This window comes from Rhopalosiphum padi, chromosome 4, assembly GCF_020882245.1.
Source record: "Rhopalosiphum padi isolate XX-2018 chromosome 4, ASM2088224v1, whole genome shotgun sequence".
Lineage (NCBI taxonomy): Eukaryota > Metazoa > Arthropoda > Insecta > Hemiptera > Aphididae > Rhopalosiphum > Rhopalosiphum padi.
This window is the reverse complement of record NC_083600.1, coordinates 10,881,873-10,901,049: the sequence shown is the minus strand read 5'-3', so window position 1 is coordinate 10,901,049 and position 19,177 is coordinate 10,881,873. Positions and strand designations below refer to the sequence as shown.

The following is a 19,177-nucleotide window of genomic DNA, read 5'->3' as shown; positions in this document are numbered from 1 at the left end:
TTCACGATTTTACGCGTTTATACGTATCACGAAGTCCTAAATTATAATATTATTATAATGATGATGACGGGCAATATATAGTATTATACTCGAATCTATACGAAAACTCAAAACAATGATGAAGGCATTGGCGGACTACGTTAATATTATTATGATAATATAAAGTCTATGTAATCGCGTTTTTCGATCGATCGATATAACATATCATAATAGTGTTAGGTAAACGAATTATTATAATAAATAATAATTAATATATTACGATGTCTTATAGTTTTATAAAAGTTCTATTTGAACAATATAATATAATATTATGTAGATCACTCGCGCGACGTGTAGGTATTTGTTTGCCCTCCCGCGCACACACGCGTGTGCACGTTATTGTAATTATTTATATTATTAATTATTAATCTATATAAACTATAAAGAATATATATATAAATTAAAATATTTTATGTACACCGTTTTTTTTGGGGGGTTGTGTCGGGGTGAGTGGTGTTTGTACAAATAATAATAATAATAATAATAATAAATCAATATCACAAAAGAAAAAAAATTAATGAAACCGCCAAACGAGGTGGGAGGAACCGTTTCCAAAAATAAGTTACACGATTCAAAATATAATAATAATAGGTAAGTGTATATTAAAATATAATATGTACATAAATAATATTACAAAACAAGAACTTGGTCTGTTAAAAGATGATTAATAATAAAATAAAAATAATAATAATAATAATAATAATAATAGAAATAATAAGCGAGACTAGTTTTAGAAAAAAAAAAATAATAATAATAATAAAGATAGTGATCGAGTCTAAAAAAATGTATTTATATTTATATATAACTCGCGTAATAATGTGACCATACGTAGGTCCATCATAGTACGTGGTGGTGTGACTGTATGTTAAACCTCCCTACGCCGTACAATGAGACGTGATCGCGGACGACGGGCTTACCGTGGGTCGGGTATAGTCAGAGTCTTTGGGGGGTGAGTGTGTGTGTGTGTGTGTGTGGTGTGAGGGGTGGGGCGAGAGGGTGGCGGCCACCTCTGTACATATTATACGACGTGGTCGCAGAACAGCGAAAAGACGTAGAATTGTCGTCGAGACTTACTATACAAAATATACGATTGAGCGTTTTTATACAATAAAAATGATGATAATATCATACCCGTACGGCGTACACACGTAATATTAATATATATATCGCGAGTGTATATATATAGGTAATACTAGGTAAATATGGTATGATATAATAAATTATAATATTATTTAAATAATTGTTTTCCCTCTCTCTACTTATACGTATATATATATATATGTACAACAATATATCATCGGTAATAATAGTATATGTAACATAATAATAATAATAATAATATATACACAATATCGACACTGCTCCGCGCGTATATAAATATAATATAATATATATATAGGTACACCCTGTGTGTGTATGTGTATGTGTGTGTGTGTGTATACAAAATAAATGATTAGATCAAAACGAAAAAAGAAATGTACATCGCGAAAATATACTAAAAATTCGATTATACCACATATTATTACTACATATATGCATTATTATTATTATCCATCTCGTAGTGTATAATATAGTACCTATTATATATGTATATAACAATTTTTTTTATAACAATTTTAATAATTATCATTGTAATATTTATAATATCATATATGTATATATTATAGGTGTATATGCGTCTACATAGGAACTGATATATACATAATATAGACAAGAGTGTGTGTGTGTGTGAGAGAGAGAGAGAGAGAGAGATTGACGTGGGCAGATCTGTACGCGTCGAACGCGCGCGGAGACGCATCACTCCATGTGCCGGTACTTGTGGGCCGTCATCTGGGACAGGCCGAGCACGGCGTACTGGCAGCTCAAGCAGTGGTAGTGCGTCTGCTTGCCCGAGTGCACGCAACCGCCGGGCTGGCCGCACGCCTGCGCCGGGGTGAACTTCTCGAACCCGGCGGCCATGATCGAGTCGAGTTTCTGGTGCTGGCGCCGGTGCGCCACCACTTTGTTGGTGTCGGTGCACACGAACTCGCACTTGAGACAGTGGAAGTGCGACGCCTTGTTCTGGCCGGTACCTGTGTGCGAAAAACGGGTTGGGTTATAATAGGTAAAGTCGTTATAACAATATACAGTAAAGGGCGGGACAGAGTATATAAAATAGGTGATTTTTTTTTTTTTTTGAAATCGCATTAATCGATATTATCTACGGTTTTTTTTTTTTATCAGTATCTATTCTCTATAGGTAAATTTTGAGTATCGATTCTGAGAACTCTGTCGGCCGAGAAAACCGTTTTGATTTGTGTGGGATATTATCTTATATATACGATAAGGTCTGATTACAGACATAGTCAGAAGGTGTACTCACTTATGGCAGAAATGTAAGTGCACTCGGCTCGCCCGCACGACACGTTGGCCCTGTACTGCTGGAAGTCGCCTCCCATCAGAGTGTCGAGTCTGCAGAAGAAAAAAAAAAACAAATGTCAGATAAACGATACCCACACGCGCCACGCAATATGTGCCAATCAACGTGTTTTCAAAACTAATGTAGTCAATGAATGCCGTGACCCTGTCTACATAAATATTAAATCGTTCTATTATATTATATGATGTCTTATCGGAACTCACCTCTCGTGTCTGGCCGTGTGCTGCACGAATCTGGTCTTGTCGCAGAAACTGTAACCGCAGTCTTGGCGCATGCAGTGGAAGTGCGTCTGGTGTTCTCTGTAGCCGCAATGCGCGTAATGGCAGTCCTCGTTGAACCGAAACCGGAGGTATCCCTCGGGAACGGGTTCGTCCTTGAGGATGCGCATCGAGTTCTGGACGCGTGCCTTCCTCATTTCCGGGCTCATGTCCCGCGACGGCGACACCGGCAGGTTGACGTGGTGATGTGGCGCCGCGGCGGCTGTCCCGTCGCTGCCGCCGGCCGCCTCGCCGCCCCGGTGGTGGTTCAGCAGCCCGTTGTGGCCGGCCGCGGCCAACATGGTCTGGTGGTGGTTGAAGCCGGGCGGTGGCGCGAACATCAGGCCTATAAAATACATCATCATGTCATTAGCATATTTTATATTATTAGCATATTTATAGGGAGTTTTAGCTAGTATTATCGGAAAATATTATGAACGCCGATTTTGACTGTCCGCCGTAAACGGGGCAGGGTGAGGAAAAGCATCGATTGATATAATAATATAACGAATTTAAGAAAAAAACTATAAAATCCCGCCATTGCGACGTTTGAGACTTCGACGTAATAATTTAAATAATTTCGCGGTACATTTGCCTGGCTGCGGCTCGAAATTCTTAAAGGTTTTCGGACCAGCATTGGCGAGCTATACTCATTCGGTTTGTGTTATTTATTAAATGAATTCGCGGGGCGAAAAAAAAATCCATCACACTAGTCGATCACATTATATATGACATCATTTTTTTTTTTTTTCTACGAAAACGGTTTGTGCTGTGCATAGTGTGTACTTACTTGTCGGCGACGAGTACATGGCTTGGATGGCGTGTGGCATGAAAGGCAACCCTTGGGACGTCATCAGAGACGCGAACTGTTGGTTTGCCATAGCGGCAGCCATGGCTGCACCGAATCCCGGTGGGTACGGCGAGTGCGGCATACCGGCGGCCGATGAGTTATTGCTGTCGTTCGAGATCGGCATCATTGTCAGTGCTGCGGGTGTGCGGTAAATACCACGAGAAACGAAATAATAATTATTATTACTTACTATCAAGGTAAACAGAACCGTTTTATGTTTTTCAAATACAAATCAAATTCAAGGGAATTAGGAATATTTATGATCAGAAGATATAGATTATTTATGTAATTTCGGTGGACCGGCTAAATAACTTTTCGGGTGAAATATTTAATAATAAAAACGTTTCTTACCGGGTGGATGCTGTGCGATCTCCTCGGTATCGTCGTTGTTGTTGTTATTGTTGATGTTCTCGGTTTTTTGCATAAATGTCGGTAAGGCGCCCGGCGTGTGTTTGATGATATGCGGCTTGAGCTTGTCCAATTCTGAGAAAGCCTTGAAAAAAAACGAAATATACATAGACGTTTTTTAATGACGTAATAATATTGATATTATAATTTATAATAATTCATTGACGCCGCTGCACGCAGACGGACTCATTCGTATATGATATATTATCGGTGATCGCAGATATTATTATATATATAACGACGGGACGACGAAGACTCGAATAAACCAAACATTTTTGTTGTGCGCACGTTTCTTATTTGCTTGTTATCGCAGCAATTAATTCAATTCTGTACATTTTGTACGTGGTTAATACATAGTATATACTAATATACTATATAAACATATACAATTATAATTTATTATTATTATTATTCGTATAACGTATTTAAAAGCATATTTTTTTTTTTAATAGCAAAACAGGGTAAACGTGGGCGTGAACGATGTGCTTATAGTTAATTTTTTGCGCATCATCGGGTGAGTGGTTAGGTTTGGTGGGTAAACGAACTCTGAACTGAATTTATAAATACAATACGAATGAAACAAAGCGTGTGGCAGTGCAGGGCACTACACTGTTGTACGTCAACAGGTTGCGCCACGCGTTTGTTTTCCAACGACACGATACACGATAGTATTATAATATTTTTAGTCAAAATCAGAAGCAAAATTGCTAGTTACTTTTTTCTTTTTTTTTTTCATTTAACTATAACGCGACGTCAGCATAGGTCATTTCAATTTTGTTGGCATTAACATACTGATGAAATAACGAATATAATAAATATAAAATACGATATAAATAAGTTCTGCAGGCGGCTGAGGGTTTCCGTAGATAAAAAAAAAATGGATTGGTTTCGATTAATGTATGTCATAAATAGTTTTCATGACTGAAATTTGTCCATTTCGTATAAACGCGTAAAGTTTTATCGTGTGGTGAAAATATATTAACGAAAAAAAGCTTTTATTTTTATTACGGTAGGTACCGCATTTTCTGTATCAAGCTTAAGGCTTTACGTTCGGTATACTGCAATAATACATTGATAATAAAAATAATAACCGTGCAATCTATACCTATATTCTATAATATTTTATAATTTTATAAACATATATTAATATATAATACCAATACATGGCGATGACCTGCAGACAGAGAAGATCCTCTCGATCGCGGTGTATAATAATTTTTTTGTATCAATTATATTCAAATGAATACACAAATAATTTCTTTGTATCGTCATATTTTATTTTTTTACAAATTATTTTTTGAAGTACGTTATCCGCCGATCGACGGAAATGAACGAATGCGAGGCGTATAATAGTTTATAGTTTTATACGATAAACGTGAATATTATATTGTACGCGATATCATCACGCCCAGGATATGTTGTTATTATTGTTATTGATATTATTGCACCGATGTCAGTGCGAAAAAAGAACAACGGAATGAAAAGACAAAACGAAAAAAAAAGTTGAAGGTCATATTGGTAATATTATATATATGTATAGTATACCTATGTATTATATTGTAATGATATTTATTGTCTGCATTTACGTGGTTTATGATTTTATATTAAAATTATTATTTATTAAACGCACGCATTGGGCGTACTATAGGTCCTCGTTGTTAAGAACTATCGATCGCCACAAATGTATATGTACAAGTATATATAGATGTACGTAAATAATTAAAAGTGATAAATCGACAATATTAAAAAAAATAAAATAAAATAAACGACCATTAACCACGTTTTTCGTTTACACATCACGTATATATAGGTATTATCTGTCTAGCAGTTTTTTTTTTTTTTTTTAGTTTTTTGTCGATTTATTTATTTTTTCAACGAGCGAGTCATCGTCATACGAGCAATAACAATAAATAATATAACATGTGCATATTACAAGACCCATACGGTCCACATAATGTTGTGCAGCAGTAGTACATATAGAGAGAAAGGTGATAAATATGATACGCGCACTGGGATTTTATAAATTGCAAAAACCAAGTGCGTACCAATTATAACGACCTATATAGTCGCTGATAGTGTCTTGGGTTTTTCAACGACAATTACATGGTTTTTACTTTTCTGCAGACGGCTTGACAGATTTAACGACAACGAACTCGGTCGAAACACGTTAATATTATTACTGTTGAACGCAGCGGGTAGTCTGCTCGCATATATATTTATTAATGTGACGCAAAGCAATACGGAACGAATAATTTAGCGCTCAAAGAAAAGTATATAAACACCGTCCGAGTGCAGGCGGGCGGAGTGGAATCGAACGTCGGGAGGGGCCGTCCAGAGTAAGTTCGAGTGTTTCGACCGGTTTTCGTTCGGATATCGTTGAAGCGAGAAACCCTAAGTCTCGATCTACTGCACGTAATATAATATACATATCACTGTTAGGTACAATTAAAATTATTATTCGTATTATTTTATTATACAGGTGTGTGTGTGTGTGTGTGTGTGTGTGTGTGTGTGTGTGTGTGAGAGAGAGAGAGAAGCGGAACATAACATTTTTATAAAATAACTTAAAAACAATCGGAAAAAATAAAAATTATTGTTATCACATTTTACAAACGAGTTAATATAATTATATGCATCAGCATCATGCGCCAATTGATAGGTACGTGATGTGGTGTCGGCGTCGGCGATGACTGCGGCGGCAGTGGCAGCAGCGACTTGTTGCCCGGCCGTTAGAAATCGGGCGATGCGTGACAACACACAAAACCCTGGGAAAACGGCGGCGGCGGCGGCGGCGGAAATCATTAGCCCGCGCGATTCGGCTGGAGCCAAAGGGGAAATACGCTCATAGTTTTTTAATCGGTTTTTTTCCGTTTCCGAAAAAATTAACACCCGGAAAAGGAACGAGTGGTGCGAAAAAAAAATAAATAAATGAAACGGCTACGAACGCGGTCCGCGCACATAATTGTGCCGGCGTCGTCAATCATTTAACTCTTTCGTTACGCGTGTCATTCGCGATTGCATATGTTCAACGAAAAAAAAATGTGTATATATTGTATAAAAGCGTAATGCGCACCCTGCGCGTATTTCCCGGGGATTCGACGACAATAATTATCGCAACTTGTACGTTTATATATATGTACGTGGCCGGAACGAAAAACGAAAGAAGTGAAAAAACGAAAAGGGGTGAACGCCGCGGAAACCGATGACATTGATGCTGATCGATTATCGATTTTCTCGGGGCGGCGGCGGCGGTGCTACGCGCCGCGGGTAAAAAATAATAATGATAATAATAAAACCGAGCCGGGTGCGTTTTTTCTCCATAATATTCGCCTTTTGTCGTCGCATCATTAATCATCTTTTCGGAAGCGATTCCGCACGATCGATTAAAACTACTACTACTACTACCACTAATATTACTACTACCTACTCGTTTCTTTTAAAAAATGATTTTTCCCTTCTTTTATTTCCTTAAAAAACAGTTTTTTTTGCAGAAAAAGTTTTTTTCTTTTTTTTTTTTTTAATGTGCTTGAAATTCTCACGAGATTGTTATTTTCGTTATTGTTAACGAAGTTGTTGATGCGAAATTCAAGACACGTAACCGGATACCCTCCGTTTCTTTACAAATATTGAGTGTTTTTTTTTTCACGCCATCATCAATTTTAATCAGCAATGAGTTGATAGTGTGAAATGTGCGCGCACTTAAATTGATTAGAATTGAAACCGTTTAATGTGCCCCGTATTGCCGTTTATATTTTAAAGACTGAATAATTCCGGCCGAATAATTTTTTACGCGTCGTTGTTGAAATATTATATCATAATAATACTACGCAGTGTGTATACGTACATAGCTGCTATATACACAAAAAACGCTTGGTTTCGTAAATTTTAGTTTCCACGTCGACGGCGCCTGGAACGGCGTGTTTATAATATAATTTACACAATATTTAATTTATGATTCATAAAAAATAAACTATATCAACATATATATATATATACGGCCATCGCAGGAGCGATTTGAGCTTAAATTTTTCGACCAAAAAAATTGCTAAACCGGCGGCGGGTCATGAAGAAGTGTCCGGGATATATGGACCGCAAGGTGTTCGAATTCGGAATGGAAGACGCGGGCCCGGGACCGGCGGCCTACGGGACCCGGACGACGGTGGGCCGGCTGAATCGGTTGCCCACCGTGGCCGACGCGCCGTCGTGCTCGATGCACAAGAAGTTGGACATGGGCAACGAGACCGACGGGCCAGGGCCGGTGGTGTACAATCTGGCGCGGCTGACGTGCCGTGGCCGGGCGCTCGCGCCGCAGTACAGCATGGCCAAGAAACTGCCAGTGGACGGCGACATGGACAACCCGGGACCGGCGGCGTACATGCCCAGAGTGCCGGTCAAGGGGCCCGTACCCAAAATGTTGTTTCCGCTGGTCGACCCGGATCCCGTAATGTCGGAAATATTATTATTATTTTAAAATATATAATGACCCCCATAAGTTCCTTTTTTAAAAATATTTCAATTTATGAAAATAATATTTTTTGAGTTGTTTCGGTCTTGAATTGGACTAATAAATAGTACATCAATGGTCTGCTCTAAACATTCATGGTCAGACTGATTTTCGGCGACCCATCAAAAATTTCCTTTTTTAATGATAAGTTTTTAGACCGTTGTTAAAAGCATAATATTTGGAGTTTTTTTTAAATATGTATAATTTAAATTTAAAGTTAATTCAATCAATAGTATACGATTTTCGTATCAGAGATATCGTTCACTCTAGTTTCACTAGACGTATTTTTTTTTTTTTTTATTGATATTCTGACTTTATTTTATTTCATTGTAAATCGGAATTTCTACAAAGTATATAGCATACTGCATACCTATTACGGTAAATGTGTTTATTAAAATTTAATAAACTCGTATTTAGTCGAATTTTAGTCGTTTGAAAACAAAAATGTATCATATACCTAATTGAAAAAAAAAATTCAAAAATATATCAGTTTTTTATCTAGAATGTACCATATGGCACTAAAAAAGATTTTATTATAGAGGTTGTCTTTGTTTAAACAAATTTTGATTTGCTAGATCAATAGCTTGTTCAACCTCGCATCATTTAATATTGTTCATTGGTAGTTAAATTGCTTAGTTATATATTTTACGCATTTGACTACTTGAGTACATAGTATAAGGTTATCATTATGTGGGTATATATGTTTGTTTAAGAGAGCCGCTAACCCCGGGTCCAACGTTTACAAGTTGCCGTCGACATTGTCGCGCAAAACCATTACGCTGGCCAAGAAAATCGACGAAATCGTAGACATCAAATCGCCCGGACCGGTATATCAAACGGTGCCTTTGAACAAATACAAAAGCAAAGCACCCCAATACAGTCTGGCAAAGAAATTCGAGGACCCTGTGTTGACCAACGAGATCAAGGGTCAATCGCCGAGCCCGCAGGCATACAATCCCACACTCAAATACAAGTACAAAGTTATGCCGAAGTTTTCGTTTGGGATGCGCCGCCCTGATAAATTTCCACCACTAGTGGTGTGCGGCGACGAAGTGAAAATAACAAAATAAACGGTTTTTAACTATATTTTATCTATAACAACCCCGCGAGTTATTTATTTTTTGCAACCACAATTAGATATTGGTGTACCTACTTCGAAATTCGAAAATAACTATTATAGTGACATCGTAGTGTATAATATCTATCTATAGGTACTGTCAAGTTTTACGATAAATAAAATAAAATTTTCGTGAAAATATTCACAGTTATAATTAGTTGTTATATTTATATATTTACCTGATTACACGCGTTACAGTGATAATGTTCTTTTCGTTTGAGTTTGCAGAAAGCGCGGCTGCAGGGTTGTTCGGGTCCGTACTTCTCGTGTCGTTCTAGACTCATCCACTCTGGTAAAACCTGAATAGTCACGACCGGTTCGATACTCAAACTGGAATCTGTTTTCGGTTTTTCTAAATAATGCACAAACAATGTCCCCATTAGTATTTATTACAGTCGTTAAATTTTTTATTATACGAATAGTTAAATCTACATTGGCAATTTAATTCGAAACTATAATAATTAAAAATCAATATATTATAGCTAATTAATAACAAGAATTGCGTGGTGTACAATAAAGTCTTTCGACTATATTATAATATAAATATTTGTAGTGTGACGATCATAATAAGACGTGTACAACGGTCGATCACTTCCACCGGTAAAAGCGAAGCTAATAAATTGTAATACTATTTTGTGTGTATAATATAATATTGTATATGTACATATAATTATATCATAAACCTAATAATATAATCAATTTCTATTTTATAACAAAAAAATAAAATAATAATAACAACTAAAAAAATAATTTCTGCATGACCCACCTGTCAGGGTTGCAGGGTCTGAAAAATTTGGAGAGGAACTCTTAGCGTTCGATAGGCCGCTCATAGGGTAGAAAGTGCCCGAAGCCTTCACCACTTTAAACAAGACAGAAAAAAAACAATCAAGACAAAAATACTACACTAAGATAATTCGTTTAAAACAGAAATAAATACAAATAAAATAAAACACTTACCCGTTGTCGATCGTTGGCTCGTAGCTGAATCCGACGGCGACGGGGTAGCTTGAGGCCGCACTGGTGACATGATCTCTTCTTTGATTTGAGTTTCTGTGACAGACCACGGTCGAGTTATATTATTATTATATGGTTTTTAGGCATTTCATTTTTATTATTCCGTAATAATACTGTTAAAGGAATTTATTTTACAATATTATTGCATTTTTAATGCAAACTTACCTAATTTCTCAGAAATCTGCAAACCGGCGGTCGCCTGATGCTGTAATAAGTGTTGAGCCATCTGAGTGTATCTGGTGAACGAGTAACCGCATCCAGCTCTCACGCAGTGAAAATGCTTGTTGATCGTGTTGCTGTAAAAATATCGAAACGGACCATGACATAAAATAACGAACCGTTTACATAACGTACAATATTACGTATTATCATCATAATATTATCAACGGCAGTGACTCGGAATAATGATTTCATTTTTCCAGTCGTCATGTATTATAATTATATTATTGCACTCACTTAGCGCACGTCTCTAGGCGGCAGTCGACCGATCGGTCGAAGAACAAAAATCCCTCCATGATGGTGACGTTGTCATGGAAATGCGTGGAATGGGCTTGTAACTCTTCGTCGTTGTCGGTGGCAAAAAAGCATCGGGGCCGGCGGCAGTGATAGTGCAACGCGACGCCTTCGCTGGTGTACTTACAGAGATTGTCCGGACAACCGTAACGATATTCCTCGAAACAGTGTTGTTCCTAAAAATGGACGCAAATGCATGTTTTATAAATCTCGGCAAATAAAACGATATTTAAAAAAATATGTTTACATTATCGTGACGTCTTATTCATACGTATGTCATATAAAATTGTGATGGTTTCTTTTTCACTCGCTGTAGTTACAATACGACGATACAAAAAATAAATAAATAAAAAAATAGAAACATAATATAGCCAAAACTCGATATTATATAATCGAAAAGGGCAAAATTATTATCGAATTTAATAAATCAATAAATTACGTTCTTAGTATTTCTTATAAACGTTTTAATTTGATCGAATGTTTTTAATATATATATATTTCGCGTTTGGTGATAAAATAAAATCGTCGGAGAACATTGTCTCGTTACGCGACCCCTATATATGCTATTAAAAGACAACCCCAACCCTCGTATATCGAAAATCGGATGAAAAAACCTATCTATTAAAACCACATGTAAGTGCACACGACATGACAATGGTAGTGAAATAATATGATATGTACACATATCGCGTATCGTCGTTTTTGTCGACGTCGCGGTGAGTCTTACCAGCGTGGTCTGGGTGGGCACTTCCGCATCTTCCGACTGTTGCGACTGTCCCGACGATTGCGAGGGCTTGGGCAATTTGAAACTGGTGAATATGGCCTGCGGGGAATCGCCGGTGGACCCACCCGCGTAGTCGTTCCACACTTCGATCACTCGGTTCTTCGGCGGTCGGCCTCGCTTCCTCCTGAACAGAGCGTCTAACGAATTGTATTGACCGTACGGGACGTCGTGGCTCTTGATGTGCTCGCCGCGCTCGGACGGCAGTACAGCCTCGTAACATCCTTCCTGCAAAACGTACGAGTCTCGTGTTATATTATTGTTATTTCTACTATACACAACATTGATATGGTGGCGTATTGTGGGTGTGTGTGTGTGTGTGTTTTTAATGAGTGATTAATGTCGTTATACCGGAAACGGCGGAAACTGTGTACTTACCAAAACGCAATGGAAATGTTGGTCCTTGGTGCACGTGTCCTGGCAGTATGCCGGGCCGCCCGGGTAAAAACTCTCGTTGATACGTTCCTGGTTGTCGTGATTACGAGCGTGCGTTTCGGCAGCGTCTTGAGTCCTGTAAACGAGAAAACATACAAACATTTAGATTTTATAGTAATAAGTATTTAGTATAACTTGCATAATGCACCACTGCACAATTTAACACCGATAAAAATATCGTTACACTTCCCATTCAATCAAAAGTATTGAAACGTTTTTGTTGGTGTCGAATACATTTATTATTCTTATTACTTTATTTTATCATTTTATATGTACTATTTTTTGTGAATTATGATTTTTAAATTTCAATCGCACACAAAGAATGGTATTCGATATAAATAAATTTGAATGAAACGTATGTGCATTTAAACATTATATTATATAGTTATAGTATTTTGAAAATGTATTAAGAACTTACTTGACGGGCGATTCGCAGTTGGGTTCTTTGCAGTGGAAATGGTCGGTGTCGGACATCGCGCAACCAGAACCGCCGGTGCACGTGTTCGGTTTGAACCGGGTCAGGTATCTGGGCCACATCTCCACGTCTTCGGGCGACCCGCCGTCCGCGCCGCCAGTGGACGAGTTGTCTGTGAAGAACCCGTGGCCACCGCTCATCTTGGACTGGGCCCGCGGCGTGGAGGACAACGGCGACATGGGACCGCCGCCGCCATCACTCGAGCTGTTGCTGTAGCTGGCCGCGTCGCCGGCCTGTGCGGCGAGCGCGGACAGCGAGGCCAGCGAGTTGGCCTGCTGGTGGAGGAACTGCAGCGAGCTGCTGGGCGATATCGACAACTCGTTCATTTGCGAATCTCCCGCGGCCGCCGCACCGTGGGCCACGCGTCTCCCGTCCCACGGCACCCATTCGTCGTCGCTAACCTGGTCCGGTGGGTTGCCGACGCCAACGCCGCCGCCGACCACTACGCCGCCGACGACGCCGCCGCCGCCGCCACTACCGGCCATGTTCATCACGGCCTGCTGGGCCAGTTTGAACTTTCGGTACGCGATTTCGCTGTCCTTGCGCTCGTGCTTCCGCTTGTGGCTCAGCAGCTGTCCGCTGGAGTGCAGAACGTAGTTGCATCCGTCCCGCACGCAGTGGATGTGATTGCACACCTGCGAGAACCGGCAGTTGGAAAAACCACACGGATCCGGTTTCATGAACTTCTTGAATCCGTCTCTCGCCAATTGTTCGTCCTTGATGTGATAGGTCTTATGTTTTTCTGGAAAAATAACAATAATGTGCATTATTTATCGTGTATAATACGCGGGCACGTTTTGATCGGTATTTATGTACGAATAATTAATTTTGTTCGTCTCACGATTTTTGCGTTTTAAAATAATATATACATTATCCCCCCACCACCATTGAACTGGCCGAGTAGTGACAGTCATTATTTTGTATTTTTTGTTCGTATCGATCAACATAATAATAATAATAATATTATTATTGTGGATAGGTATGCAATAGGTATATTATGTACCTATAATAAATATACAATATAATATGTATGCAATATTATACAACACCTACAATAACAGTCATTAGTACTAAAAATCATAGAATAGAGGTCTTAATGCGGCTAAGAAAAATAATATGAAATAGTAAAAAATGTATTATATTTAACTAATGTCCTAAGTTTGAGATACGAATAATATACGAATTTGAAATCATTTAACGAGACTTACCCATGTCGGCTTTGTTTTTAAACGTAAACTGACAGTGATCACGTCTGCAGTGAAAATGAGTTGTCCTCTGACCGTAGAACGCGCAGTACGGTGTCCGGCATTCTTCCGTGGCTCTAAGCCTTTGGAACCCTTCTTGTATTATGGCCGAATCTTTTCGGTGATAGTTTGCGTGCATCTGCACGTCGGACGTGCTTATATATACTTTATCACAGGTGCCCTGCGAAAAATTAATTACGATAATGTAAACTATAGACGTGCTAATATTAAATATTTAAAATTTCTATAACTCACTTGAATGCAATGATAATGTGTTTGCTTGCGGTTGTGACTGCATCCCTGATATCTGTCCGAACAGTCATCACTAGGCGAGTATCTCATGAAACCGTGTTGCAAGCTCTCGTCCCTCTTTTTGTGCCATTTGAAGTGTCTGATCATTTCTTCTTTCTTGACGAACACTCTTGAGTTGCAGTCGAGACAATGGAAGTGCTCTCTGCGAGAACAAAACAAATAACAATAATATTACACTGTCTCGCATTGCACTTCGGGCGAGTCGCTTTGTAAGAAGTCGTCGCCGTACCTGTAGTTCAAATCTCTGCACCGGGCTGATCCACATTCTTGACAGCTACTGAACCTTCTCACGTAACGCGAGTAATCGCCACTGGTCGGCGTCGAGCACCCGCTACCTCCACCATTGCCGCCAATGTTGGACGATGCCCCTTGCAACACCATGGTGACGTTATTGAGGGCCGAAGCGATCGAGGAAACTCCGGTCGTCTGAGATTCAGGTCTAGTAGTCGTCAGCGCCAACGGACTTAGGGATCGTTTTGATATTCCGTTATCTGTGAAAAAAAGTAAAAATGAAATTTATATATATAACACGATGTAATGTGTACGCGTAAATATATTATATATTGTTTATGTATTAAAACACGCGACTTATAAGTCATCTTAGGCCGGGTGTCGGGTTACCCGTTCGGTTCTCAGCGAGGCCATGAGAAAAATGAGCGAATTTTTCAAATCCTCTATAAAGAATCCGTATATTGCGAAAACAAAACAATAACGACAATACGAGAAGCCACCGGATAGGGTTAAATCATTGTGTTCCCGGTAACCCGAGCTGTCCGTGTCACCTCATTTTACCCCGAAAAAAACCTTTCTTTGTACGCGTGTAATACAAAAATATATAATAACAGTACATAATATAAAGTTGCAGAATGGTTTTTTTGTGGAAAAAAAAATATAAGGTGGCAGACGCGTAACCCGATGCTGGGCGAAAGGGGTGACACACGCAACCGGGAGAGACGCGCCGGACTGTTTTCCCATAATTACGTATACTTGCAGTGGTCCAGGTGCGCGTAGAAACGAAATAATAAATCCTTCGTGAGTGAGACCAACCCTTTCGACAAAAAAAGAAAAAAAAAGGTCACCGTCTTTTTGTGAAAAAAAGACCGCGAGTACAATGAAACATGTGATGTTTAAAAAGGGAAATTTATCAAAAAGGGAATCGCGCTACATTGTGTTATATATTATATTTTTTAAGGAGTTTATACTGTCGGTTTTGTAAGATTATTATTTTATTTTTTTTATATTAATATATACGTGACGTTACATTTTTTTTTGCTCTGTACCGATTCCCAGCATTAATTTTAATAAATCCGGTAAACAACGACCGCGGTAGCTTTTTTGTACTACGGTCGACGACTTAACAATGTCACTGCAACTGTCACATTATAATTTGATGCGCCCAAAACAGTCTTTTAATCGCCACGATGCAAAAGAAGTTACCTACGTGATAACAATCATTATTAAAGCCCGCGTGTATTATAATATTTTCGTATTTGATTTTCCCGGTTTGTCATTGCGCGATCGTATCGAGTGACGTCAAGGAAATCACGTGGGACAAGACACACGCACTCAACTAGACCAAACCCTGAGCCAAACGTGCATAATATAATAATAATAATAATATAAAAGCGTTATTGTGCGCGCGCAGTGCATGATGCTCGGCAGTTGCAAGTCATTCCTTGTATACACAATCGTATAGGTACACGCGCGTCTTATGCTGCACACCGCCCTTGACACGGATAGTGTTTTACGAGTTAGAAAAAAAAAATAAACAAATAAATAAACGAAAAAGGTGATAATTGTACCTAAATAATATTTGTGTGTAATGTAGGTGTACGCTATATATATATATATAAGCTGTATAGTGTATATACACACCTTTTTTTGAATCCGTAAGATTCCTATGCTATATAGAGAAGTGTAGTTGTTTAGGAAAGAAAAAAAACCCAAAAGGTTAGGTAAAAAGTAAATTCCAAAATAGACTGAAGGTAAGAATGAGCGGTATGAAAAAATCGGATCACAATAATATTATATATTATGGTCTATCTGCCGACCGACCCATATATTGAGATAAAGTCTTATCTTCGCAAACTCATACTCCGCGCGTTGCTCAGAATTAATGTGAAGAATTGAAATTTATAAAAATAAATACTCGTCGGCCAACGAAATATTTCGTTATCATCGGCGTGTCGCAATGTCTTCGATTGAAAGTTTACAATTGCCATACCCCCTCATACTCACTACGACTACCAACAAGCACCTATTCAGGTTCCATACACAGCCGTTTTCCCCTTTTATTTCACTAACAGCCCATATTGTGCGCGAAATTGAAAACTTATCAGATTCGGTTTAAATACGCATGTTCGGGTCGTCTCTCTCATATCTGGCCGCAAGACGACACAACGCAAATTAAAAAAAAAGAAAGAAAGAAACGGAAAAAGAATTTTATAATGAACATAGTTTTATTGTTCTAATGAAAACTATTGATCTCCGAGTAAACCAGGTATTTTTTTTTTACATTATCGAACTTTAAACTTTTTAGCCATTGTTCGAGTACCTATTGTACAACTGACTGGAACAAAATAATAATAATAATAATAATAAAAAAGTTTAAGCGCACAGGCCTCGTAGACGTTTCACAAAAACTCAATCACCATGATAACCGATTATTGTTGATATTATTGGAAATTCTTTCTTCTTATTTTTATTTATTTATTTTTTACTCCTATCCACTCTTCTCGACTTCTGAACATTTCTCTCCCTACCCCTCCCCCCCACCGGTACTCGCCTTACGTCCCTCTTCGACTTTAAAATTGATTATCCTGCGAATTCGTCTTTCCACTTATATATATATATATATATATAGTAGTATATACTAACACAAGCCGGATTCAATAATACAAATCGGTTTAGTCTGTCGGTACTTCGGTAGTATTTTTTTCACGAGGAAACAAAAACAAAACGCCCGTCGCTTTCGCGAAAATTCCGGTCGCCACGTTGCTATTATAGTCGTCCATCACATTCGGTGGCGCGGTCGTTCGCGGTCGTAGGCAAATCACGGGGGTGCACTGCAACCGTCACAGCCTTGTAAATACAAGAATGTGATAATAATACCATAATAATATACTTATAGTGTTATAACATAAGTTAACCGCGATGATATTCGTAAATGACGTTTTATTAAATCTATATAATATTATATACTTAACATTATTTATAATATTATTATAGGCGATTGCAGTGTATAATGTGATAGTTAAAAATTATATATTATAATATTAAAGTATATTTATATGTAATTATCATATTATTATTATAGTTATGATATATTTTTCTTATAAGTTTATATATACATATATATATATCAGTACGCGTGCGTCTTTCATCGGACGGTTTCCTTTCTAACTCACTTTATTTAATATATATTATGTACGCGAATTGTGCGACTTTTTAACCGTTGCTGTCCGCCCGTCTTCGCCCCTGCGTATATACGATACACACACTCACACACGCGTACCGAATTTCTCGCGTATCATTTTTCCCGTGGGTGTACAGAAAATTGCTTTGGGCACAAATCCATTTAGTATCGGTGTCACCTGCGACACACACACACACACACACACACACATATATATACACAGGCGCGCGCGCACACATAAAAAATACATATTCTGTCTCATAATTCATCGGATGCGCGTTATAAAGGGATGGTTTAACAAAAAAAAAAAAATGAAAAATACCATTTTTACCACTATGTATATACGGATTTCACGGGTTAAACACTATGTTTTTTTTTACGTCCTTTTACAGAAAATTTAAAAATGATGATGAAAAGACACGATAATGGTATTTGAATTGTACGAAACGTGTCTTAAAGACATATATGAGGTCATGACGAAGCATAAACCGAAACGCTTATAGAGGTGTGGGCACGACTCCTCCGTATATATATATATATATGTATGTATTTATATTATATACATATGCAGTATATACGCGTTGCATGCGGGATTTAGTAGGGGAATGAAATAAAAAGAAATCGTTTTATTTTATTTTACTTTTGTATATATATTTTTCTCAACCAGTAGGTATTATACACTAAAAAAGAACATGTGGGTAAAATAAATATTAACAGAAAATATCTATGTATGCGGCAGCCACAGCCGCCGGAGGTATTTTGTACGCAGTGAAATCTGTGATATTTTTTCGACGTGATTAATGGGCATCCGTTATCTATTCAGTGCCAGAAACAACGAGGAAAACATTTTTTTTCTTTCTATCTCTCTCTCACTCCCTCCCTTCGGCTTTTCACCACCCGCGTTCGCGACTTAATGACTTCTTTCGGGTTTACGCTCTCGTACATGGTATTTTTTTTTTTTGCGAGTACCTATACTTTAATACGTGTATATACTCGTATATATATATATATTTATATGTTTATTGTAACCGCACTCGCGCGTATATATTTATATTGTTGCAAAAAGTGTTGTAATTCGGATTGCTATTGGCATTTTTTCTCCATTGCGCGTTGCACGCGAGATGATCGAATTACAGTGTCGTACATTTTATAACTGCGGTAAGTATATACTATATGCCTAGACTGTTTCTTTTCCGTTTTCGTCGGTTTTTCTCGTGTGTGGTTTTACATAAATTTTATTCGACCAGTGCGTCACGGTCCGCGTACCCGTGGGATTAAGCAAAAAAGCAAAGATAAACATAATAGTAAGAAAAAAAATATATAATCAACCAACAATGGGTAGAAGTGCGAATACAATATTATGCAATCCGATCGTCGTCGCATGATCTGAATCC

The 19,177-nt window shown here is 38.1% G+C and overlaps 2 protein-coding genes across 3 annotated transcripts in view; one reads left to right on the top strand and one right to left on the bottom strand.

Moving 5' to 3' along the window:
• Positions 1-618: 618 nt before the first annotated feature.
• Positions 619-19,177, bottom strand: part of LOC132928898 (uncharacterized) — an 84,826-nt gene continuing 66,267 nt past the window's right edge. Inside the window, exons 5-20 of one of the 2 annotated variants that reach the window (XM_060993843.1) lie at positions 14,598-14,859; positions 14,312-14,510; positions 14,021-14,237; positions 12,756-13,554; positions 12,281-12,413; positions 11,849-12,130; positions 11,065-11,297; positions 10,774-10,904; positions 10,552-10,644; positions 10,361-10,453; positions 9,774-9,946; positions 3,917-4,058; positions 3,506-3,700; positions 2,662-3,061; positions 2,402-2,490; positions 619-2,111 (exon numbers count right to left, since the gene is read on the bottom strand). In XM_060993843.1, coding sequence (XP_060849826.1) covers positions 1,837-2,111; positions 2,402-2,490; positions 2,662-3,061; positions 3,506-3,700; positions 3,917-4,058; positions 9,774-9,946; positions 10,361-10,453; positions 10,552-10,644; positions 10,774-10,904; positions 11,065-11,297; positions 11,849-12,130; positions 12,281-12,413; positions 12,756-13,554; positions 14,021-14,237; positions 14,312-14,510; positions 14,598-14,859 — 3,716 coding nt within the window. In that variant the 3' untranslated portion in view covers positions 619-1,836. The remainder of the gene's footprint in view (positions 2,112-2,401; positions 2,491-2,661; positions 3,062-3,505; positions 3,701-3,916; positions 4,059-9,773; positions 9,947-10,360; positions 10,454-10,551; positions 10,645-10,773; positions 10,905-11,064; positions 11,298-11,848; positions 12,131-12,280; positions 12,414-12,755; positions 13,555-14,020; positions 14,238-14,311; positions 14,511-14,597; positions 14,860-19,177) is intronic. The other variant, XM_060993844.1, reaches the window with a different exon arrangement.
• LOC132928905 (ciliary microtubule associated protein 1B-like) lies at positions 8,037-9,547 on the top strand. Its single transcript, XM_060993853.1, has 2 exons — positions 8,037-8,414; positions 9,191-9,547. Exons 1-2 carry the CDS (start codon positions 8,037-8,039, stop codon positions 9,545-9,547), a joined length of 735 nt encoding a protein of 244 aa, XP_060849836.1.